The 20,221-nt window shown below is 39.8% G+C and overlaps 1 protein-coding gene across 1 annotated transcript; it reads right to left on the bottom strand.

Moving 5' to 3' along the window:
- Positions 1–4,979: 4,979 nt before the first annotated feature.
- Positions 4,980–8,687, bottom strand: LOC130734520 (probable inactive poly [ADP-ribose] polymerase SRO2). Its single transcript, XM_057586967.1, has 5 exons — positions 7,896–8,687; positions 7,032–7,270; positions 6,804–6,940; positions 6,620–6,715; positions 4,980–5,310 (listed from the first exon to the last, which is right to left on the bottom strand). The coding sequence occupies exons 1-5, from the start codon at positions 8,360–8,362 to the stop codon at positions 5,269–5,271; spliced, it is 981 nt and encodes a 326-aa protein (XP_057442950.1). The 5' UTR covers positions 8,363–8,687; the 3' UTR covers positions 4,980–5,268.
- Positions 8,688–20,221: the final 11,534 nt, after the last annotated feature.

Below are 20,221 nucleotides of genomic sequence, written 5' to 3'. Positions count from 1 at the left end.
CTGGTCCAAACAGGTCGATATGCAGAAGTTCTAACGGCCTTGAGGTTGAGACAACATTCTTTGCCTTGAAAGGGACTTTTGTGAATTTGCCTTTCTGACATGCTTCACAAAGAGCGTCTGAAGCGAACTTCAGATTGGGTAAGCCCCTGACAAGGTTTAGCTTGCTCAGCTGAGAAATCTTTCTCATACTGGCATGCCCTAACCGTCTATGCCATACCCACTGCTCTTCATTAACAGACAGAAGGCACTTCACATTCTGAGCCTCCAACTCAGATAATCTGATCTTATAAATGTTGTTCTTCCTCTTGCTGTTAAACAGAACAGAGCCATCGATCTGACTTACAGCCCGGCAGGACTTTTGATTGAATATAACATCATAACCCTTGTCAGCTAATTGACTTATAGACAATAAGTTATGTGTTAAGCCGTCTACCAATAAAACATTATCAATGCATGGACTACTATCTACACAAATAGTACCAGTACCAATAATTTTACCCTTTTCATTTCCTCCAAAGCCAACTTCGCCTCCAGGCTTAAGTTTCAGCTCTCGGAACATACGCTTTTCTCCCGTCATGTGACGCGAGCATCCACTGTCCAGATACCATGATTGGTGTTTCAGTGGAGCTATCAAGGATATCTGCAACATAGATAATCTTGTCCTTAGGTACCCACTTTCTGGGTCCTCTTTTGTTAGTTACCCCAAAGGTTCTGATCACCTTGGGTGTCTCAACATGATATTTTAAAGGAATATTTGCATGATATTTAGTCATAGAGAAAGATCCCTTTTTAAGAGGGTTTTTAGCAACTTCAGCAGGTACAGGATCAGGCAATATGGTACCAGAGGGAACAAAGCATTCATACAAGGATTTAGCTTTAGACACAGAAGGCTCATTTCTAATTGGTTTAGAATAGCCAATGCCATGCATTCCATTTCTGCTTACACCATAGATCATTGAAGCCATTAAGCTTCTATCTACGCTTTTAGCCAGGAATCTTTGAAAAGATTTTTCATACTTAGATTCATGCTTACTATCAGAGGCATCGCAGGCAATAACTTCTTCTAACTTAGCAATTTGATTCTTAAGCACAGAGTTAGAATTAACTAAAGCATGGTTATCATTTTTCAAATCAGATATGATTTTCTCATGTTCAGAAGGAGTTTTAGAAACAGCAGATAAGTTCTTTTTCAGCTTCTTATGCTTAGACAACAAGGAGTTATACTTATCCATGATATCAGACAAAGCATGTTTCAGTTCAGAGGTAGAGAAGGAAGCAAATACCTCATTTTCATCGTCAGAGTCTGGATCTCCTTCTGATTCTGAGTCAGAGTCAACAGCTTCCTTTGACTCTGTTCCTTTGTCTTTGACAATAGCCATGAGTCCTTGGACTTCACCATCAGAGTCAACATCCTCTGACTCTGATTCATCGAATGTCACCATCAGACTTTTCTTGGTCTTGAAGTGCTTCTTTGGCTTCTTGTCCTTCTTCAATTTTGGACAGTCACTTTTGTAGTGCCCTGATTCTTTGCACTCAAAGCAAGTGACTTCCTTGATTGATGACTTCTTCTGACCTGAGGATTCAGACTTTCCTCTTGCCTTTCCAGAGCCTTTGAACTTGCTCTGCCTGTGCTTCCAGATGCGGTTGAGTCTCTTGGAGATCAGAGTCAGCTCATCTTCATCAGAATCTTCTGATGCTTCTTCAGATTCTTCTTCTTCAGCTTGAAGAGCCTTTGACTTCTCAACCTTAGCCTTTTCAGATTTGGATTTCAAGGCTATGGACTTTTTCCTCAGATCTTGCATCTCTGAGCGCTTCAGCTCATGGCATTTCAAAATGCTGATGAGTTCTTCTAAACTCATATTCTCAACATCTCTCGTGAGCTCTATTGAAGTCACCAAAGGCATCCAACTTTCAGGAAGACACCTGATGACCCTTATGACGTGATCTTTTGTTGTGTAGCTCTTGTTGAGAGGACGTATGCCAGCTACAAGCAGTTGAAATCTGGAGAACATTTCTTCAATGGACTCATTTGGCTCCATGATGAAGGATTCATACTTTTGGATCAAAGACAATGCCTTTGATTCTTTGACTTTCTTGTTTCCTTCATGAGACATCTTCAGAGAATCAAAAATGCCTTTAGCAAACTCACGATCTGTAATCTTCTGGTACTCCTCATAGGAGATAGCACTTAGAAGAATTGCTCTTGCTTTATGATGTTGTGAGTACAGCTTCTTTTGATCTGCAGACATCTCTGACCTTGGGATCTTTTTGCCATCTGCATCAACTTGACGCTCATAGCCATCCACAATAATATCCCAGAGATCTGCATCGAAACCCAGAAAGAAACTTTCCAGTCTATCTTTCCAATATTCGAACCTTTGACCATCGAACATAGGAGGCTTTGCGTTGTAACCATCTCTTTGAGTTTCACTGGTGGTGGCAGCCATTGTTTTTCACACCGGCCCGGATCACTGAACACTGTTAGGTGTGGTAATCAGAACTTGCGCTCTGATACCAATTGAAGGTATGAAAAACGGTAGAAAGGGGGGGTTTGAATAACGTTTTCAGTACAAAAACTACCACCTTAAAGATTTTAACAAATCTTTTCGAGAACTAAGTGCAAAAGATAGAGATAGAAAAGCACACAAGGATTTTATCCTGGTTCACTTGATAAATCACTCAAGCTACTCCAGTCCACCCGTTAAGGTGATTTCTTCCTTCTTAGAATGAAGGCAATCCACTAATCAGGTAAGAGTTACAACTGCACTTGAAACCTACAAGTGACTAACAATTACACTGACTTAGCTCACACTAAGATTCACTCTCTTAGTCTTCTCTAGGATCCGATCAACCTTGATCTCCTAAAGGAAAATCAAACAACTGTTTGAGGTTGGTGTTTACAAGGGTTTGCTTCTGAATAAGCTGAGTGTAAACTAAAATAAATTACAAGATAAAAGAAAGCTTAGAATATGTCTTGCGCGTGTGTATTGCTTCTTGTATATTTTTTTTCTTCTTCTTTTCTCAAGCCGCTTCTTTCAATCTTCAGCCTCTATATATACTCCAAGGATTAGGGTTGAGCGTTGCATGGAAATGCTACCGTTGGAGGGCAGTTCTGGAAAATCCAGCTTCTGCTGTGGCTGAGAACGTTAGGTAGGTCGTCAGGAAGGTACACTTGCTTTTGTACTTGGATAGCGACTTGACCTTTTAACCTAGGAGACTTCTGATCAGAGGAATGCTTCGTATTGGAACTTGTGAAGCAGGTTGATCAGAGTCAGAGGGAAAGCACAGATCCTCTGACCATTGTATCTTCTGATTCTGAACTCAGAGGGAAGAACATGGCCTTCAGAGTTTCTTGCTTCTGGACTTCAGAGTTTCCACTATTCAGCTTCTGGATCTTCAGAGTCTTCTACACCATCGGAACATCTGAACCTTCAGTGTTTCTTGGTTGTCAGAACTTCTGGATCATCAGAGCTTCTAGCGACTGAGTCCTCATCAGAGTTTGTATACCTTCAGATCTTCTGAAGCTTTTCCACTGTTCATACTGAACATGGTGAATGCGAAAGCGTTGCTTGGGTTACCCTTTATACACAGTGCTTCTGATTTGTGTGAAATTGAGTCAGGGTCAGAGCCTGTAAATAGCACACTCAGAAAAACACGTTAGAGTACCACAATTGTTCATATCAAAAGGTTAACTTGTAATCATCAAAACATAGAGTTGTACTACTAGATCAAAACTTGATCTTACACGAGTCACCGGTTTTTTGACCGAACCGGCCGAGTCTATCCGGTTCAGGCCGAGTGGATTGCATGACCGATCCGTTGCTCGGTTCGAACCGAACACGGTTCAACCGGTCGAACCGGCCGGTTCGAGCCGAGTTTTATAACACTGGGTGAAATCCACATGAACGATAGAATTCCATGTGCCATTCACTCTGTATAAGAACGATGACCTAATGAAACACGATTTGTTTTTCTTTCCTTTTCCCCCTTTTAAATAAAAAATTAATTAACTTTAATAGAGAAAAGCAAATTGACAAAGAATAATGGTGAAAATACTACGCACGATAGTAGGTCATATGAGGCCAACTAAAAAAAGTTCGAGTATTCTGGAGGAAGACCAAAAATCTAAAGGCAAGTTAGCAAAGAGGACCAAATTCAAGGAATTTCATAGAAACTCAAATGCAGATAAAAAATCTAGATCAGGACATTAGCAAATATAATTGTCAAGTGTGCAGGTTTGAAGTTTTGTATTTATTTTTTCTCTTTATAGATATTAAACAGATAAATTCTATCAAAATTTGTCATTATTTTTTAAATAGACAAGCAAACATAAAATTTCAACATAGTAAAGTTATGTCACATTTCAACATGAATATCATTTAGAAAAAACATGAATATCAATTTGTTATGGAAAATAACAACACAATTTTTTTTTATAACGGAAGTAAAATATTACTGCACACGGGAGAGAGATTGGAAAAATTGTTATCAGAGGAAAAAAAAAATAAAGCACTAATATTTCTTTTTTTGATGCATCGGAAAATAAAGCACTAATATTTCTAAAATGAACATTTTTATTTTAGACAAATGCTATATGTTACGATAAATAATTTGACGAAACACAAGAATGCTTACATATCTTCTTACAATTTATTGTTTGACGGAATGCAAAGTCTAAATCGCTAATCATATTCTTTCATTTGGCCAATTATATTCTTTCATTTGGCTTCGTTTTCAATTGTTCTCGTAACAAGTATTTCCATTTTTTTTAAAGTAGGGACGAAAAAATAAACCACTAATTTTTTTGACTTTGAAAAATGTCATTACTTGCTCAAAAAACAGTGCATATCTCTTTCAACAAATATCTTTCTCGGTTTTGACTCTTGTGCATCGAAAAAACCCATATTCATGAAATCAAACTCTAGCACCTAAGGGTCTTCAAATCTAACAATATTGTTTGCCATGAAGATACTTGTACAAGACCAAAAAAGAAATGACCTCTTTCATGAAAAAAAAGAGAATTACAACAAAATTGATATTTACATTAAGGTTAGTAGTACATTGGAGCCTCTCAATGTATCCATGTCTCCATGATAGCCTCTCCTTATTCTTGGAGGACATCATTCCCACTAGCAACCAGAAAGAAAAAGCAATTCTTTCTGCTATGTCACATCAAGAGCTTTGAGTCAATAACATTAATGACCCGCTCTTGTTTTCACTTATAAACTCATGAAGCAAATCACTCTACCTGTGCTAACTGTCTGGTTGTCATTCCTTCACCTTGTATGCAGAGAATTTACAGGGTTTTTTCTGAAAGACAAACAAATTCACCAAGTTAGATTGAATAGACAATTCTAACATGTAGCCAAATGCAGAATGCCCAAAGAAAAGCAAAAGGAAACACATGAATAAAACAGTTGAGAAGGATCATGATCCTGTGAAGCTGTTTTTCAACTGCAAAGGATCCCAACCTTTGAATATTTTGTTTCCATGATTTAACAAATTAAAAACAAACATATCTAAAATCCTTTCATACATAGTTGGGAACTGCACATGGTGCAGTTGGATAATGGATAATCAACTGTAGAGGGTCCGTTTCCAGAAAAAAAAAATTAAGAAAAGAAATGTTTGAAGCAAGAGATTGTTGCTCTTGCTGTTCCGTTAGCCTACTAACATGGGTTGGCATTTCTTAACAGCCACATTCCACACAGTTATTATCAATTATTACTAGACAAAATGATCAACAATATCTAATCTTAAACCTACTATGGTTTTAACTTCATTCAATTTCACTTTTCATTCTAGATTCAAAGCCGATAAGAATAAGTACTAGTTAGATAGGTACCACTGGCATGTGACTACCACCAAATCAATTATCCAGTTTAAAACTAATTCCACAGGTCAAATGCTACTTTCTTTATCCCATAGTCTTCTTTTAACAATAATGTCTAACTCCAACGACTCAAACTAATTCTAACAAAACCTCGGTTTCAATACAATCCAGAAGTATGGAGAATATAGCAGCCAGCAGGGCATTCACACCTATCTTGGACCTGGATCTAACTTATTTCCAGGAGTTCTCTTACTCCTATTTTTATTTTATTTTTTCCAATAACATGATTGGAAACTGATAGACCCCATTACTTAAGAAAAAAAGAAAATATGTATAAAAAATCAGGATCTAGGTTGTAAATCATAGTCAGATAGTGATCAATATCATAGTTTTGGAGGTCAACGAGACCATAATCTGACCGCAATTGTGATTGCTCTAGCTGCTTTATCCAAAATCTTAGACCATACAAGCACAAATTAAAACCTTGATTCAGGTTAGTATTTGTACAATGTAATGTTCAGATATGAAGGATCTCATAAAAAATTGATTAAGGGACTAGAGAGATCCAAGAATATAAGAAAGAACTGCAGTTGTGCTTTATGATATTGGTTCCTCAATGAACAAATTTTTAGTTAGAGCTCATTATAGCTATGTTAATGTACGGGGTCAATAATTTGCATATCCAGTGCTTCTGTTGTCATTTTCTTTTACATTCATTAATGCTTACATTTACAAATAAAACCTTAAACTTGATAGAGATAAAAATCCCAGAGTTCAGATGTATACCTTGGCTCTGTAAGACTTGATGACTGCAGTCAGCAACTTGTCTCCTGCTATTTGTCTCACTTTCTGAATCAGTTCTTGCCGTGAAATCTTCCTTTCCTGTCAGAAACAGAGAAAGCGATCAACAAGGCGAAAAACGAGCAAAAGTCTAGCTCTCAAAACCCATATGCAGGTAATAAACACTTACTTGTTTAGCTTTGTGCAACCTGGATAACAGGGCAATATCAGGTTGAGGCAAAACCTTGGAAAGAGCAGAGATCAGAGTTGGAAACGGCATCCAAGGCGAAGACGGTCTTAAAGGTTCTTCTTCAGTCTTCACAATCTCTACAAAATAAAACAATTTTGTTTAAATTGATAGAACAACATCACAGAACTCTCAAAACATAGAAATATAACATCTTTCCAAAATTCAAACCTTTAACGGAAGGAACTCGAAAGCTTATAACATATGCAGGCAAGACGTGCGTGTTCATCCGGTTACTCCAAATAATGTACTTGTTAGGAGCTGAGAAACTATCCACCCCAGAATCATACTCCTCAGAACTCGGGTAGCATTGCTGACTGCCATCATGCACAAGCTCCGATCTCCCTAGAATAACACGGCACAGTAACATGTGCCTCACACCATCCTTGCCAACTACACAGTTTTTCACACTGCACAAAAAACAAACAACACAATCAATTTTCAAAATTTTCAATCAACAAAAAAATATATCCAATTATAAATTGGATGGTTTAAAGCACTGTCAAATGAAACTTTGTGTGAAACTTTGTTAACACAGACATTCAATTGATTTTTTGCCAAATCAAAAAATGTATAAATTTGCAAACAACCATCCACAATGGTTTCAAAATTGTAGTTGCTGTCTCAATCCGCAATTTGAGATACATAAAGAAATAATAGATAAATTCAGGTCACATAGCAGTAATTTCGAGTTACAACTTACAATTGCAGGTTGCTATCACAAATGTGCAAACTTTCAAGTTTCAAATGTGAATTTTAATTAGTGTTTGGATTATAGGATGTCTCACAATCACTTTATTTTTCACAGTAGTTAGCTTCTCACCAATCATGCTTTTTGCCTCAAATGTATAAAATTTCAAAACAATATTCGAAAAAAATTCTACAATTGATTTTAAATTCAAACTCGCAGAGAAAAACTACTAAAAATTTCAGAATCACTCAAAAAAAATTGATTCTGCAGGTAATGAAAAGTTGATTCAAACAAGCTATTAAAAATCATGATTAAGATCATTTAAGCAATGTGAGCAAACAAACCTTTGAAGAGGAGAATCATCTGGAGAGAGGCAGAGTGAAGGACCATGTTTATGACCAAAACCATGAGAAAGCACATCTCGAATCTCATTCTCGCCACCACGAGCTCCATACCAAGCATACTTCACATTGGCCTCGCCGCCGCGAAGCTCCGCCACCGCCTTAGCATGAACATGGAAGCACTGAAGCCTCGCTTGCGAAACGACGCCGGAGCACGCGTTTCGATGAATCGCAACGACCTCAGTTTTTGCACCGAGCAAACCCAAGCCTCGAACGAACCTTCGCTTTATGAGGTCTTGCACGACGTCGGTCTCTCCGAGTTTAACTAAAAACGACGACTCGGAAGCCTGCGTCGTTTTGGTGGTGCTTGAAACGACGACGCTTTCGCAATCGGAAACGACGGAGTTGTCGTCATCATCATGTTCCCACACCTCAGGGAACGTGTTTTGAGGGAAGGTTATTGGTTTCATAGTGAAGTGTGTGTAATATGAAGGGTTGATAAAACAAATTAGTATGTGAGTTTGTTGTGTTTATAATAGAGATGAAGATTGAGAACTTGGCGTGGAAGAAAAGAAGGTTGCAGAGGGTTAATATGTCACGTTGTCACTACAAGAAATTTGTCATATACCAACGGATATATGTGTTGTTGTGTTTATAGTAATAGATATGAAGATTGTGAACTTGGTGTGGAAGAAAAGAAGGTTGAAGAGGGTTAAATGGAGGGTGAAAACTGGGAACAGAAACAAGGGCCATAGGTGAATGCGATGGGCGGTGAAGAGGGTGGCGCTGCTTGTTTTGAACAAGACAACACTCACCAGCTAGTTGGTTTGCAATTTGGGAGAAAGAAAGAGAGAGAGAAAGGGAGTTTGGTTTGTGATTATTTTATCTTTCTTTATGTCCAAGTTACACACACATCATACATGTGTCCTCATCACGTGTCCTGTTTCCGTTTCCGATATGTATTATAGACCATAGTTATTAGTAGTAATCTACTTACTCTTTATGATGGAGACTGCAAGCACCTTGAAATTTGAATAGATATCTTTAACTAATATTTCGGATTTTGGATTAACCCACCAAATGATTCACACGTTCGGCCGTCCATAACCAATAAATTCTTTTATAATACACTTTCAGAGAGTCTGTTCGGTATATATTGTATAGTATAAAATTTGATAGTATTTAATAGTACTAGGTTTAATAGTATGAGAGTTAGAAAAAATTTAATACTATATAACGTTTGGTCGTGCGCCGTATAACTTATCATTTCATTTAAATTAATATAAACTTAAATTTCGTAAACTATTGAATAATAATCGATATTATATAAAAATGAGGATGGTGTTTGTGGTTGGTAAGGGTGACGGTGGTAGTGATGGAGGGTGGTAGTTGTAGAGGTGGCAAACTGGCAATGGTGATGTTGAAGGGTGACAATGGTGGATGTAAGATCAAGTTTTGATCTGGTAGTACAACTCTATGTTTTGATGATTACAAGTTAACCTTTTGATATGAACAATTGTGGTACTCTAACGTGTTTTTCTGAGTGTGCTATTTACAGACTCTGACCTCTATTCGATCTCACACAAATCAGAAGCACTGTGCATAAAGAGTGACCCAAGCAACGCTTTCGCAACATCTATGTTCACTATGAACAGTAGAAATGCTTCAGAAGATCTGAAGTCATACAAGCTCTGATATGGACTCAGCCACCAGAAGTTCTGAAGATCCAGAAGTTCTGACAACCAAGAAACACTGAAGGTTCAGATGTTCTGATGGTGTAGAAGACTCTGAAGATCCAGAAGCTGAATAGTGGAAACTCTGATGTCCATAAGCAAGAAACTCTGAAGACCATGTACTTCCCTCTGAGTTCAGAATCAGAAGATACAACGGTCAGAGGATCTGTGCTTTCCCTCTGACTCTGATCAACCGGCTTCACAAGTTCCAACATGAAGCATTCCCCTGATCAGAAGTCTCCTAGGTTTAAAAGGTCAAGTCGCTATCCAAGTACAAAAGCATATGTACCTTCCTGACGACCTACCTAACGTTCTCAGCCACAGCAGAAGCTGGAATTTCCAGAACTGCCCTCCAACGGTAGCATTTCCATGCAACGTTCAACCCTAATCCTTGGAGTATAAATTGTGACTAAAGATTGAAAGAAGCGGCTAGAAGCATTCACATACGCGCAAGAAATATTCAAATTTTTCTAAGCTTTCTTTCATCCTGAATTTCATTGTGTTTACTATAAGCTTTTTAGAAGCACTTTCTTTGTAAACAAGAACTTCATATACAGTTGTATAGTTTTCCTTTAGGAGATCAAGGTTGATCGGATCCTAGAGAAGACTAAGAGAGTGAATCTTAGTGTGAGCTAAGTCAGTGTATTGTTAGTCACTTGTAGGTTTCAAGTGCAGTTGTAACACATACCTGATTAGTGGATTGCCTTCATTCTAAGAAGGAAGAAATCACCTTAACGGGTGGACTGGAGTAGCTTGAGTGATTTATCAAGTGAACCAGGATAAAATCCTTGTGTGCTTTTCTATCTCTCATCTTTAGCACTTTGTTCTCGAAAAGATTTGGTAAAATCTTTAAGGTGGAAGTTTTATCTTGAAAACGTTATTCAAACCCCCCCCCCCTTTCTACCGTTTTTCATACCTTCAATTGGTATCAGAGCGCAAGTTCTGATTACCACACCTAACAGTGTTCAGTGATCCGGGCCGGTGTGAAAAACAATGGCTACCACCAGTGAAACACAGAAAGATGGATACAACGCAAAGCCTCCTATGTTCGACGGTCAAAGGTTCGAGTATTGGAAAGATAGACTCGAAAGTTTCTTTCTGGGTTTTGATGCAGATCTCTGGGATATTATTGTGGATGGCTATGAGCGTCCAGTCGATGCAGATGGCAAGAAGATTCCAAGGTCAGAGATGACTGCAGATCAAAAGAAGCTGTACTCACAACATCACAAAGCAAGAGCAATTCTTCTAAGTGCTATTTCTTATGAAGAGTACCAGAAGATTACAGATCGTGAGTTTGCAAAAGGCATTTTTGAATCTCTGAAGATGTCTCATGAAGGAAACAAGAAAGTTAAAGAATCAAATGCATTGTCTTTGATCCAAAAGTATGAATCCTTCATCATGGAGCCAAATGAGACCATTGAAGAAATGTTCTCCAGATTTCAGTTGCTTGTAGTTGGAATACGACCTCTCAACAAGAGCTACACAACAAAAGATCATGTCATAAGGGTCATCAGGTGTCTTCCTGAAAGCTGGATGCCTTTAGTGACATCAATTGAGCTCACAAGAGATGTTGAGCATATGAGTTTAGAAGAACTCATTAGCATTCTGAAATGCCACGAGCTGAAGCGTTCTGAGATGCAAGATCTGAGGAAAAAGTCTATAGCCTTGAAATCCAAATCTGAAAAGGCTAAGGCTGAGAAGTCAAAGGCTCTCCAAGCTGAAGCAGAAGAATCTGAAGAAGCATCAGAAGATTCTGATGAAGATGAGCTGACTCTGATCTCCAAGAGACTCAACCGCATCTGGAAGCACAGGCAGAGCAAGTACAAAGGCTCTGGAAAGGCAAAAGGAAAGTCTGAATCCTCAGGCCAGAAGAAGTCATCAATTAAGGAAGTCACATGCTTTGAGTGCAAAGAATCAGGGCACTGCAAAAGTGACTGTCCAAAGTTGAAGAAGGACAAGAAGCCAAAGAAGCACTTCAAGACAAAGAAGAGTCTGATGGTGACATTTGATGAATCAGAGTCAGAGGATGTTGACTCTGATGGTGAAGTCCAAGGACTCATGGCTATTGTCAAAAACAAAGGAGCAGAGTCAAAGGAAGCTGTTGACTCTGACTCAGAATCAGAAGGAGATCCTAACTCAGACGATGAAAATGAGGTATTCGCTTCTTTCTCTACCTCTGAACTGAAACATGCCTTGTCTGATATCATGGATAAGTATAACTCTTTATTGTCTAAGCATAAGAAGCTGAAAAAGAACTTATCTGCTGTTTCCAAGACTCCTTCTGAACATGAGAAAATTATTTCTGATTTGAAAAATGATAATCATGCTTTGATCAATTCTAACTCTGTGCTTAAGAACCAGATCGCTAAGTTAGAAGAAATAGTTGCTAGTGATGCCTCTGATTGTAGAAATGAATCTAAGTATGAAAAGTCTTTTCAAAGATTCCTGGCTAAAAGCGTAGACAGAAGCTTAATGGCTTCAATGATCTATGGCGTAAGCAGAAATGGAATGCATGGCATTGGGTATTCTAAACCAATTAGAAATGAGCCCTCTGTGTCTAAAGCTAAATCTTTGTATGAATGCTTTGTTCCCTCTGGTACCATATTGCCTGATCCTTTACCTGCTAAAGTTGTTAAAACCCCTCTGAAAAAGGGATCCTTCTCCATGTCTAAATATCATGCAAAAATTCATTTACATTATCATGTTGAGAAACCCAAGGTGACCAGAACCTCTGGGGTAACTAACAAGAGAGGACCTAGAAAATGGGTACCTAAGGACAAGATTATCTATGTTGCAGATATCCTTCATAGCTCCACTGAAACACCAATCATGGTATCTGGACAGTGGATGCTCGCGTCACATGACGGGAGAAAGGCGTATGTTCCAAGAGCTAAAACTTAAGCCTGGAGGCGAAGTTGGCTTTGGAGGAAATGAAAAGGGTAAAATTGTTGGTACTGGTACTATTTGTGTAGATAGTAGTCCATGCATTGATAATGTGTTATTGGTAGACGGCTTAACTCATAACTTATTGTCTATAAGTCAATTAGCTGACAAGGGTTATGATGTTATCTTTAATCAAAAGTCCTGTCGGGCTGTAAGTCAGATCGATGGCTCTGTTCTGTTTAACAGCAAGAGGAAGAACAACATTTATAAGATCAGATTATCTGAGTTGGAGGCTCAGAATGTGAAGTGCCTTCTTTCTGTTAATGAAGAGCAGTGGGTATGGCATAGACGGTTAGGGCATGCCAGTATGAGAAAGATTTCTCAGCTGAGCAAGCTAAACCTTGTCAGGGGCTTACCCAATCTGAAGTTCGCTTCAGACGCTCTTTGTGAAGCATGTCAGAAAGGCAAATTCACAAAAGTCCCTTTCAAGGCAAATAATGTTGTCTCAACCTCAAGGCCGTTGGAACTTCTGCATATCGACCTTTTTGGACCAGTGAAAACTGAGTCTATAGGTGGCAAGAGATATGGGATGGTCATCGTTGACGACTATAGCCGCTGGACATGGGTAAAGTTTCTAACCCGCAAGGATGAGTCTCATGCTGTGTTCTCTACCTTCATTGCCCAAGTGCAAAACGAGAAGGCTTGTAGGATTGTGCGTGTCAGAAGTGACCATGGTGGAGAGTTTGAAAATGACAAGTTTGAGAGTCTGTTTGATTCCTATGGAATTGCACATGATTTCTCTTGTCCCAGAACTCCTCAACAAAATGGTGTTGTTGAGAGGAAGAACAGAACTCTTCAGGAGATGGCTAGAACCATGCTCCAAGAAACTTGCATGGCTAAGCACTTTTGGGCAGAGGCAGTAAATACAGCATGTTACATTCAGAACAGAATCTCTGTGAGACCAATTCTGAATAAGACTCCCTATGAATTGTGGAAGAACATAAAACCCAACATTTCTTACTTTCATCCTTTTGGTTATGTTTGTTATGTTCTTAATACTAAGGATAGATTGCATAAATTTGATGCTAAGTCTTCTAAATGTTTATTACTTGGTTACTCTGATAGATCTAAAGGTTTTAGATTTTACAATACTGATGCTAAGACTATTGAAGAATCTATTCATGTTAGATTTGACGATAAGCTTGACTCTGACCAGTCAAAGCTAGTTGAGAAATTTGCAGATTTAAGTATAAATGTTTCTGACAAAGGCAAAGCTCCAGAGGAAGCTGAGCCAGAGGAAGATGAACCAGAAGAAGAAGCTGGTCCCTCTGATTCACAAACTCTGAAGAAGAGCAGAATCACTGCAGCTCACCCTAAGGAATTGATTCTGGGCAACAAAGACGAACCAGTCAGAACCAGATCAGCCTTCAGACCCTCTGAAGAGACCTTGCTTAGTCTGAAAGGATTGGTGTCCTTAATTGAACCCAAATCCATAGATGAAGCTCTTCAGGACAAGGATTGGATTCTGGCCATGGAAGAAGAATTGAATCAATTCTCCAAGAACGATGTTTGGAGCTTAGTGAAGAAGCCTGAAAGTGTCCATGTAATTGGAACGAAATGGGTGTTCAGAAACAAACTGAATGAGAAAGGAGATGTAGTCAGAAACAAGGCAAGGCTAGTTGCACAAGGCTACAGCCAGCAGGAAGGAATAGACTACACAGAAACGTTTGCTCCAGTAGCAAGACTAGAAGCAATCAGACTGTTGATCTCCTTCTCAGTGAATCACAACATAGTTCTTCATCAGATGGATGTGAAGAGTGCCTTCCTAAATGGTTATATTTCAGAGGAAGTCTACGTTCATCAACCTCCAGGTTTTGAAGATGAAAAGAAACCAGACCATGTGTTCAAATTGAATAAATCACTCTATGGTCTGAAGCAAGCTCCCAGAGCATGGTATGAGAGACTCAGCTCATTCCTCCTGGAGAATGAGTTTGTAAGGGGTAAAGTAGATACAACTCTCTTTTGCAAAACTTATAAAGATTATATTTGGTTCTGCTAATCAATCTCTATGCAAAGAATTTTCTGAGATGATGCAGGCTGAATTTGAGATGAGTATGATGGGAGAACTAAAGTACTTTCTGGGTATACAAGTTGATCAAACACCAGAAGGAACATATATCCATCAGAGCAAGTACACTAAAGAACTTCTGAAGAAGTTCAATATGCTGGAATCTACAGTGGCCAAGACTCCAATGCATCCTACATGCATTCTGGAGAAAGAAGATGCAAGTGGTAAAGTTTGTCAGAAGCTTTATCGTGGTATGATAGGATCTCTTCTATATTTAACTGCATCTAGGCCAGATATATTATTTAGTGTACACTTATGTGCTCGTTTCCAATCAGATCCAAGGGAAACCCACTTAACTGCTGTTAAGAGGATCCTAAGGTATCTGAAAAGCACCACTAACCTTGGCTTGATGTATAAGAAAACATCAGAGTATAAGCTTTCAGGTTATTGTGATGCTGATTATGCTGGAGATAGAACAGAGAGAAAAAGTACTTCTGGGAATTGTCAATTTCTGGGAAGTAATCTAGTCTCATGGGCAAGCAAAAGGCAATCAACCATTGCACTATCCATTGCAGAGGCAGAATATATCTTAGCAGCAATATGCAGCACTCAGATGCTCTGGATGAAACATCAGCTGGAGGACTATCAGATCCTTGAGAGCAATATCTCAATCTATTGTGATAACACTGCTGCAATATCATTGAGTAAGAATCCTATCTTACATTCACGGGCAAAGCACATTGAGGTAAAGTATCACTTTATTAGAGATTATGTACAGAAGGGCGTACTTCTTCTGAAGTTTGTTGATACTGACCATCAATGGGCAGATATCTTTACAAAGCCCTTAGCAGAGGATAGATTTAATTTTATTCTGAAAAATCTGAATATGGACTTTTGTCCAGAATGAAGATGGATCAGAACCTCTGACTATGATACTTCTTGATCAGAAGATGTCTAGTCCATAAGGTAACTCCATCAGAGTGTATGTACCCATTGGTGCGGACTCTGAAGCTGAGACAGTAACACGTGTGTCAGTATCTCTGATGCATAGTTCCTTGTGCCCCTGTGACAGTCTGTCATAATGTGTGTAGATGTGCTTCTCTCCTGTGTGTGATACGTGTATTTACTGTTACTATGATGTCTTTAATTCTTAACCGTTGATTTTAATTTGCTTTTTGAATCAACAACGGTTATTTGTCAAAACCCACTATACACACACGATCTCCTTCACTTTCGGTTTTTACTCTCTCTCTTCTGCATTTTCAAAAACCGCTTACCCACGATCTCTCTCTCGCTCCCTATTCATCTTTCAACTTCATCTTCTACCCCAAAACCTTCAACCGCTCCAACAATGGTGAGACAAACCAGAAACAAAGCTGCCGAAGCAACCAGGTTCCCTCACATGGTAGTGGGTCAAGCTACAGGCCAATTGGGTCCTGAAGCTCCTGCTCAAGGTCAAGGTCAAGAGCAAGTAATTCCGATTGCAGAACGGGGCTGTGCCGTTCATTGTGTGTACGCTCCTGAAGAACTTCAAGTTCTGGCAGAATGGAGATTCGACCTCGACAATCTTGCTGCAAATGGGTATGATCTTCGTCCTGAAGTCCGTGTTCAAGGCTGGGAAAATTACTTCAACAGGCTTCGAGGACCGGTGTACGACAAATTGGTCAAGGAATTCTGGAAGCACGCTGACTGCGATGACACTCAGGTGGTCTCCCACATTGCTGGTAGGAGGATCATAGTTACTGAGAAGTCTTTCGTGAATCTGCTGGGTGCAGAGACTGCACATGGGTATCGATTCCAACTCACTGAGTCGAAGGTGAAACCCAAAACGAAGGATGAGACCAACAAGGCCCTGTACACCACATACAAACCGGGCAAGACTGATTACAAGGTGGTGGATCTTCATCCCAAGCTCAGAATCTGGCACAAGATTCTGCTGCACTGTATCAACCAGAGGCCAAAGGGCAGTTCCCCAGATTACATCAACTTCAGTCAGAAGGCGATGTTGTTTTTCATCCAAGACAAGCAGAAGATCTGCCTTCCCTACTTCCTGTTCTCATACCTGAAGGAATGTATCAGGAAATCAAGAACAACTGCCTCCATCAAGTCTGCCATCAAGTATATCCCTTTTGGGAGATTGCTCTCAGATCTCTTCATTGAGAGCAACCTTGTGCAAGATCTAGTCAATGCTGGATGCGTAGAAGATTTGACCACCATTGTCAGTGATGTCTTCACTGCCAATTCTCTGAAGAAGATGGGTTTGGTCCAGAAGAAGATTGCCCCAGATCATGAAGATACATCTTCTGAAATCAGAAAGAGAAGGGTGCCTCTGAACGACTACCCTTTGTGGACACAGGCAGACAACCCTGAAGCTATTCGATGCTATGTTGAAGATCTAAGAGCTCAAGGCTTTGAAATCGACTTAGATGAATTCTTCAGAAGACTGCCGCCAGCTCCAGAGTTTGACTCTCCTCCCAAGAGGAAAGCCCAGAGGAAGATGGTCTTAGAAGAATCCTCTGAGGAATCTGATGTCCCTCTGACGAAGAAAAAGAAAGCTGACCAGCCAAAGAGGAAACATGATGAAACCAGCAAGCCAGATGATGGTAATGATGGTGATAATGATGGTGGTCCCTCTCCTCCCAAGAAGAAGAAGAAACAAGTCAGACTTGTGGTGAAGCCTACAAGGGTGGAACCAGCTGCTCAAGTGGTCAGAAGGATTGAAACTCCTCCCAGAGTGACTCGGTCATCAGTGCGATCATCAAGTAAGTCTGTTGTTGATTCTGATGCTGATTTGAATTCATTTGATGCACTCCCCATCTCTGCTATGCTCAAACGATCCACAAACCCACTCACTCCCATTCCTGAATCCCAACCAGCTGCACAAACCACCTCTCAACCTAATTCACCCCGGTCTTCATTTTTCCAACCTTCTCCAAACGAAGCACCTCTCTGGAATATGCTTCAGAACCAACCTACCGGACCCTCTGATCCAACCTCACCTATTACCATTCAATACAATCCAGAATCTGAACAACTCACTCTTGAACCTGAACTCACAATTCCTGTTCAACCAGAACCTGAACCCAGAACGTCTGATCACTCTGTTCCCAGAGCATCAGCACGTAAAATTGCCAGAACCACTGATACAGACTCCTCCACAGCCTATACACCTGTATCATTTCCCACCAATGTTGCTGATTCCTCTCCTTCCAATAACTCTAAATTCATTAGAAAATTTATGGAGGTCAGAAAAGAAAAGGTGTCTACCCTAGAAGAGTATTACCTCACTTGTCCAAGCCCTAGGAGATATCCTGGCCCTAGACCTGAACGTCTAGTTGACCCAGATGAACCTATCTTGGCCAATCCCTTACATGAGGCAGACCCTTTGGCTCACCAGGCTCAACCTGACCCTGTCCATCAAGAGCCACTTCAACCAGAACCAGAACAATCTGTGTCTAACCACTCCTCGGTTAGGTCACCACATCCTCTGGTTGAAACCTCTGAACCTCACCTTGGAACCTCTGAACCAAATGCTCAAATGTTTAACATTGGTTCTCCTCAAGGTGTCTCTGAGGCAAACAGCAGCAACCACCCAACCTCTCCTGAAACCAACCTATCCATTATTCCCTACACTCACCTAAGACCAACCTCTCTTTCTGAGTGCATCAGTGTGTTTAATCATGAAGCTTCACTGATGATTCGCAACGTCAAAGGGCATACTGATCTGAGTGAGAGTCCTGACTCTGTTGCTGAGGAATGGGATAATCTGAGTACTTGGTTAGTTGCTCAGGTTCCTGCTATGATGAGTCATCTCGTTGCTGAAAGGGACCAGAGGATCAAGGCTGCTAAGTAGAGGTTTGCAAGACGAGTAGCTCTTCATGAACAACAACAAAGACTCAAGCTCCTTGAAGCTGCTGAAGAGGCCAGAAGAAAGCAAGAGGAAGCTGAAGAAGCTGCACGTCAAGCCGCAGCTCAAGCTGCACAAGCCAGATTAGAGGCAGAACGACTTGAAGCTGAAGCTGAAGCCCGTAGATGCCAAGCACTTGCACCAGTGGTTTTTACCCCTGTTGCTTCTGCTTCCACTCCGGCTCATCAAGCTGCTCAGAATGTTCCTTCCAGTTCTACACCGTCAAGCTCGTCCAGACTCGACATTATGGAACAACGTCTTGATACTCTTGAGTCTATGCCTATTGACTTGAAGCAAATGATGATGGAACTTCTGCGTCGCACTGATAAACCCTAGTCTTAGGATCTCTTCGTTTTTCCCTTTTAACTTTGTTTTATTTTAACTTTTATTTTCTTTTCGCTATCTTAGTTATTCTGTTTTATTCGTTTGTGTTTATCTTTGCATATATTTCTATATATTTGTCACATTGTGTTTGCAAAATTTGTTTTTATTCATAATCATTATGTTTACATCATACATTTTCTTTTTCCTAAAGTCTAGAATGGAGGATCCTTCCTCATTCTTCTGCACTCTTGGCGCTCCTCTGACCTCTCTTTCTCCAGACGCTCCAGTGCATACTGGATGTTGTTGAGATTGACGCTCTGCTCATTCCTCTCCAGAACCTTTTCTGTTGTCTTGAGCTTCTTTTCTATGATTTCCTTCTCTTCCAGCAGCTTCAGTTCAAGCTGGCTGAGTTCTTGCACTTCCTCCACGAAGGCAAGGAATTCTTCTAAGTCACTCTTCAACTCTGGACTCAGGTCCTCTTCCAGTAGTGTCCTTGTCAGCTCGGATAAGGTTTTTGTACCCTCTGGATGCCTTATGTTTAGGAACAAGTCCTCCTCAAAGGCCTTCCTTCTGAGCTCTTCAAGTGCAACCATGTATGAAGCCATTTCTGATTATGAAATTGATCGAGTTGTGAAGCTTACCCATTTCTCCATCGCTTTATATAGGCTTCACTTTCTCTCTGAAAGTTAATGCTCCTACAGTTTCTCGAGGTTAAGTTCTTGGTAACTGACCCTTTCCTTTACTCCCTTGGCCGGTGGTAAACGTTCTTCTTGTGCATTAACTCTTCTCTTTAATTCGCCTAACTCTGATTCATGCATCGTTTTAATTTTCTTAAAACTTAGACCTTCTCTAAGGGGGAGTACCTTGTACTTCAAGCTAAGTTTTTCACACCCCAAGCTTTTTGCTTATGACAAAAAGGGGGAGTACAACCCAGTTTTTTGATGTGTAAGATGTGTTAGTGTGATTTATTTTTATTTTGGAGAATTTAAGAGTTCCACCTTTATGACCATAGATGTGTCACTGGGCAAATACAAGGAATACATTTCACTTCTTCTGAAGTGATTTTAGTTTGACTCTGATACCCAAGACTCTGATACCTTGTCCGTTGACTCTGATTACTTATGCGCTCTGATTATTCTATTTCATCTATGTCATAAGTTTTTCACTCTGAACTCTTATATTATTTAGCTCAGAATCTAGACTTTTCTAACGTTTTCATCAAGTATTAGATTCAGGGGGAGCTAAGCTCAGAATCAAGCTGTAACTTGATTTCAGAATGAGCAAGATAAACTATTCACATCAGGATAAGTCTTTTTCTATATCCCTAAACTCTGAGTGAATTCAGTTTAATGTTTAAGAATTGTTCATCAAAAATCTTAGTTTTGTCATCATCAAAAAGGGGGAGATTGTAAGA

This window comes from Lotus japonicus, chromosome 1 (assembly GCF_012489685.1).
Source record: "Lotus japonicus ecotype B-129 chromosome 1, LjGifu_v1.2".
NCBI classification, from domain to species: Eukaryota; Viridiplantae; Streptophyta; class Magnoliopsida; order Fabales; family Fabaceae; genus Lotus; species Lotus japonicus.
Note: the sequence above shows the minus strand (reverse complement) of the source record. Positions and strands in the feature narration are given on the sequence as shown.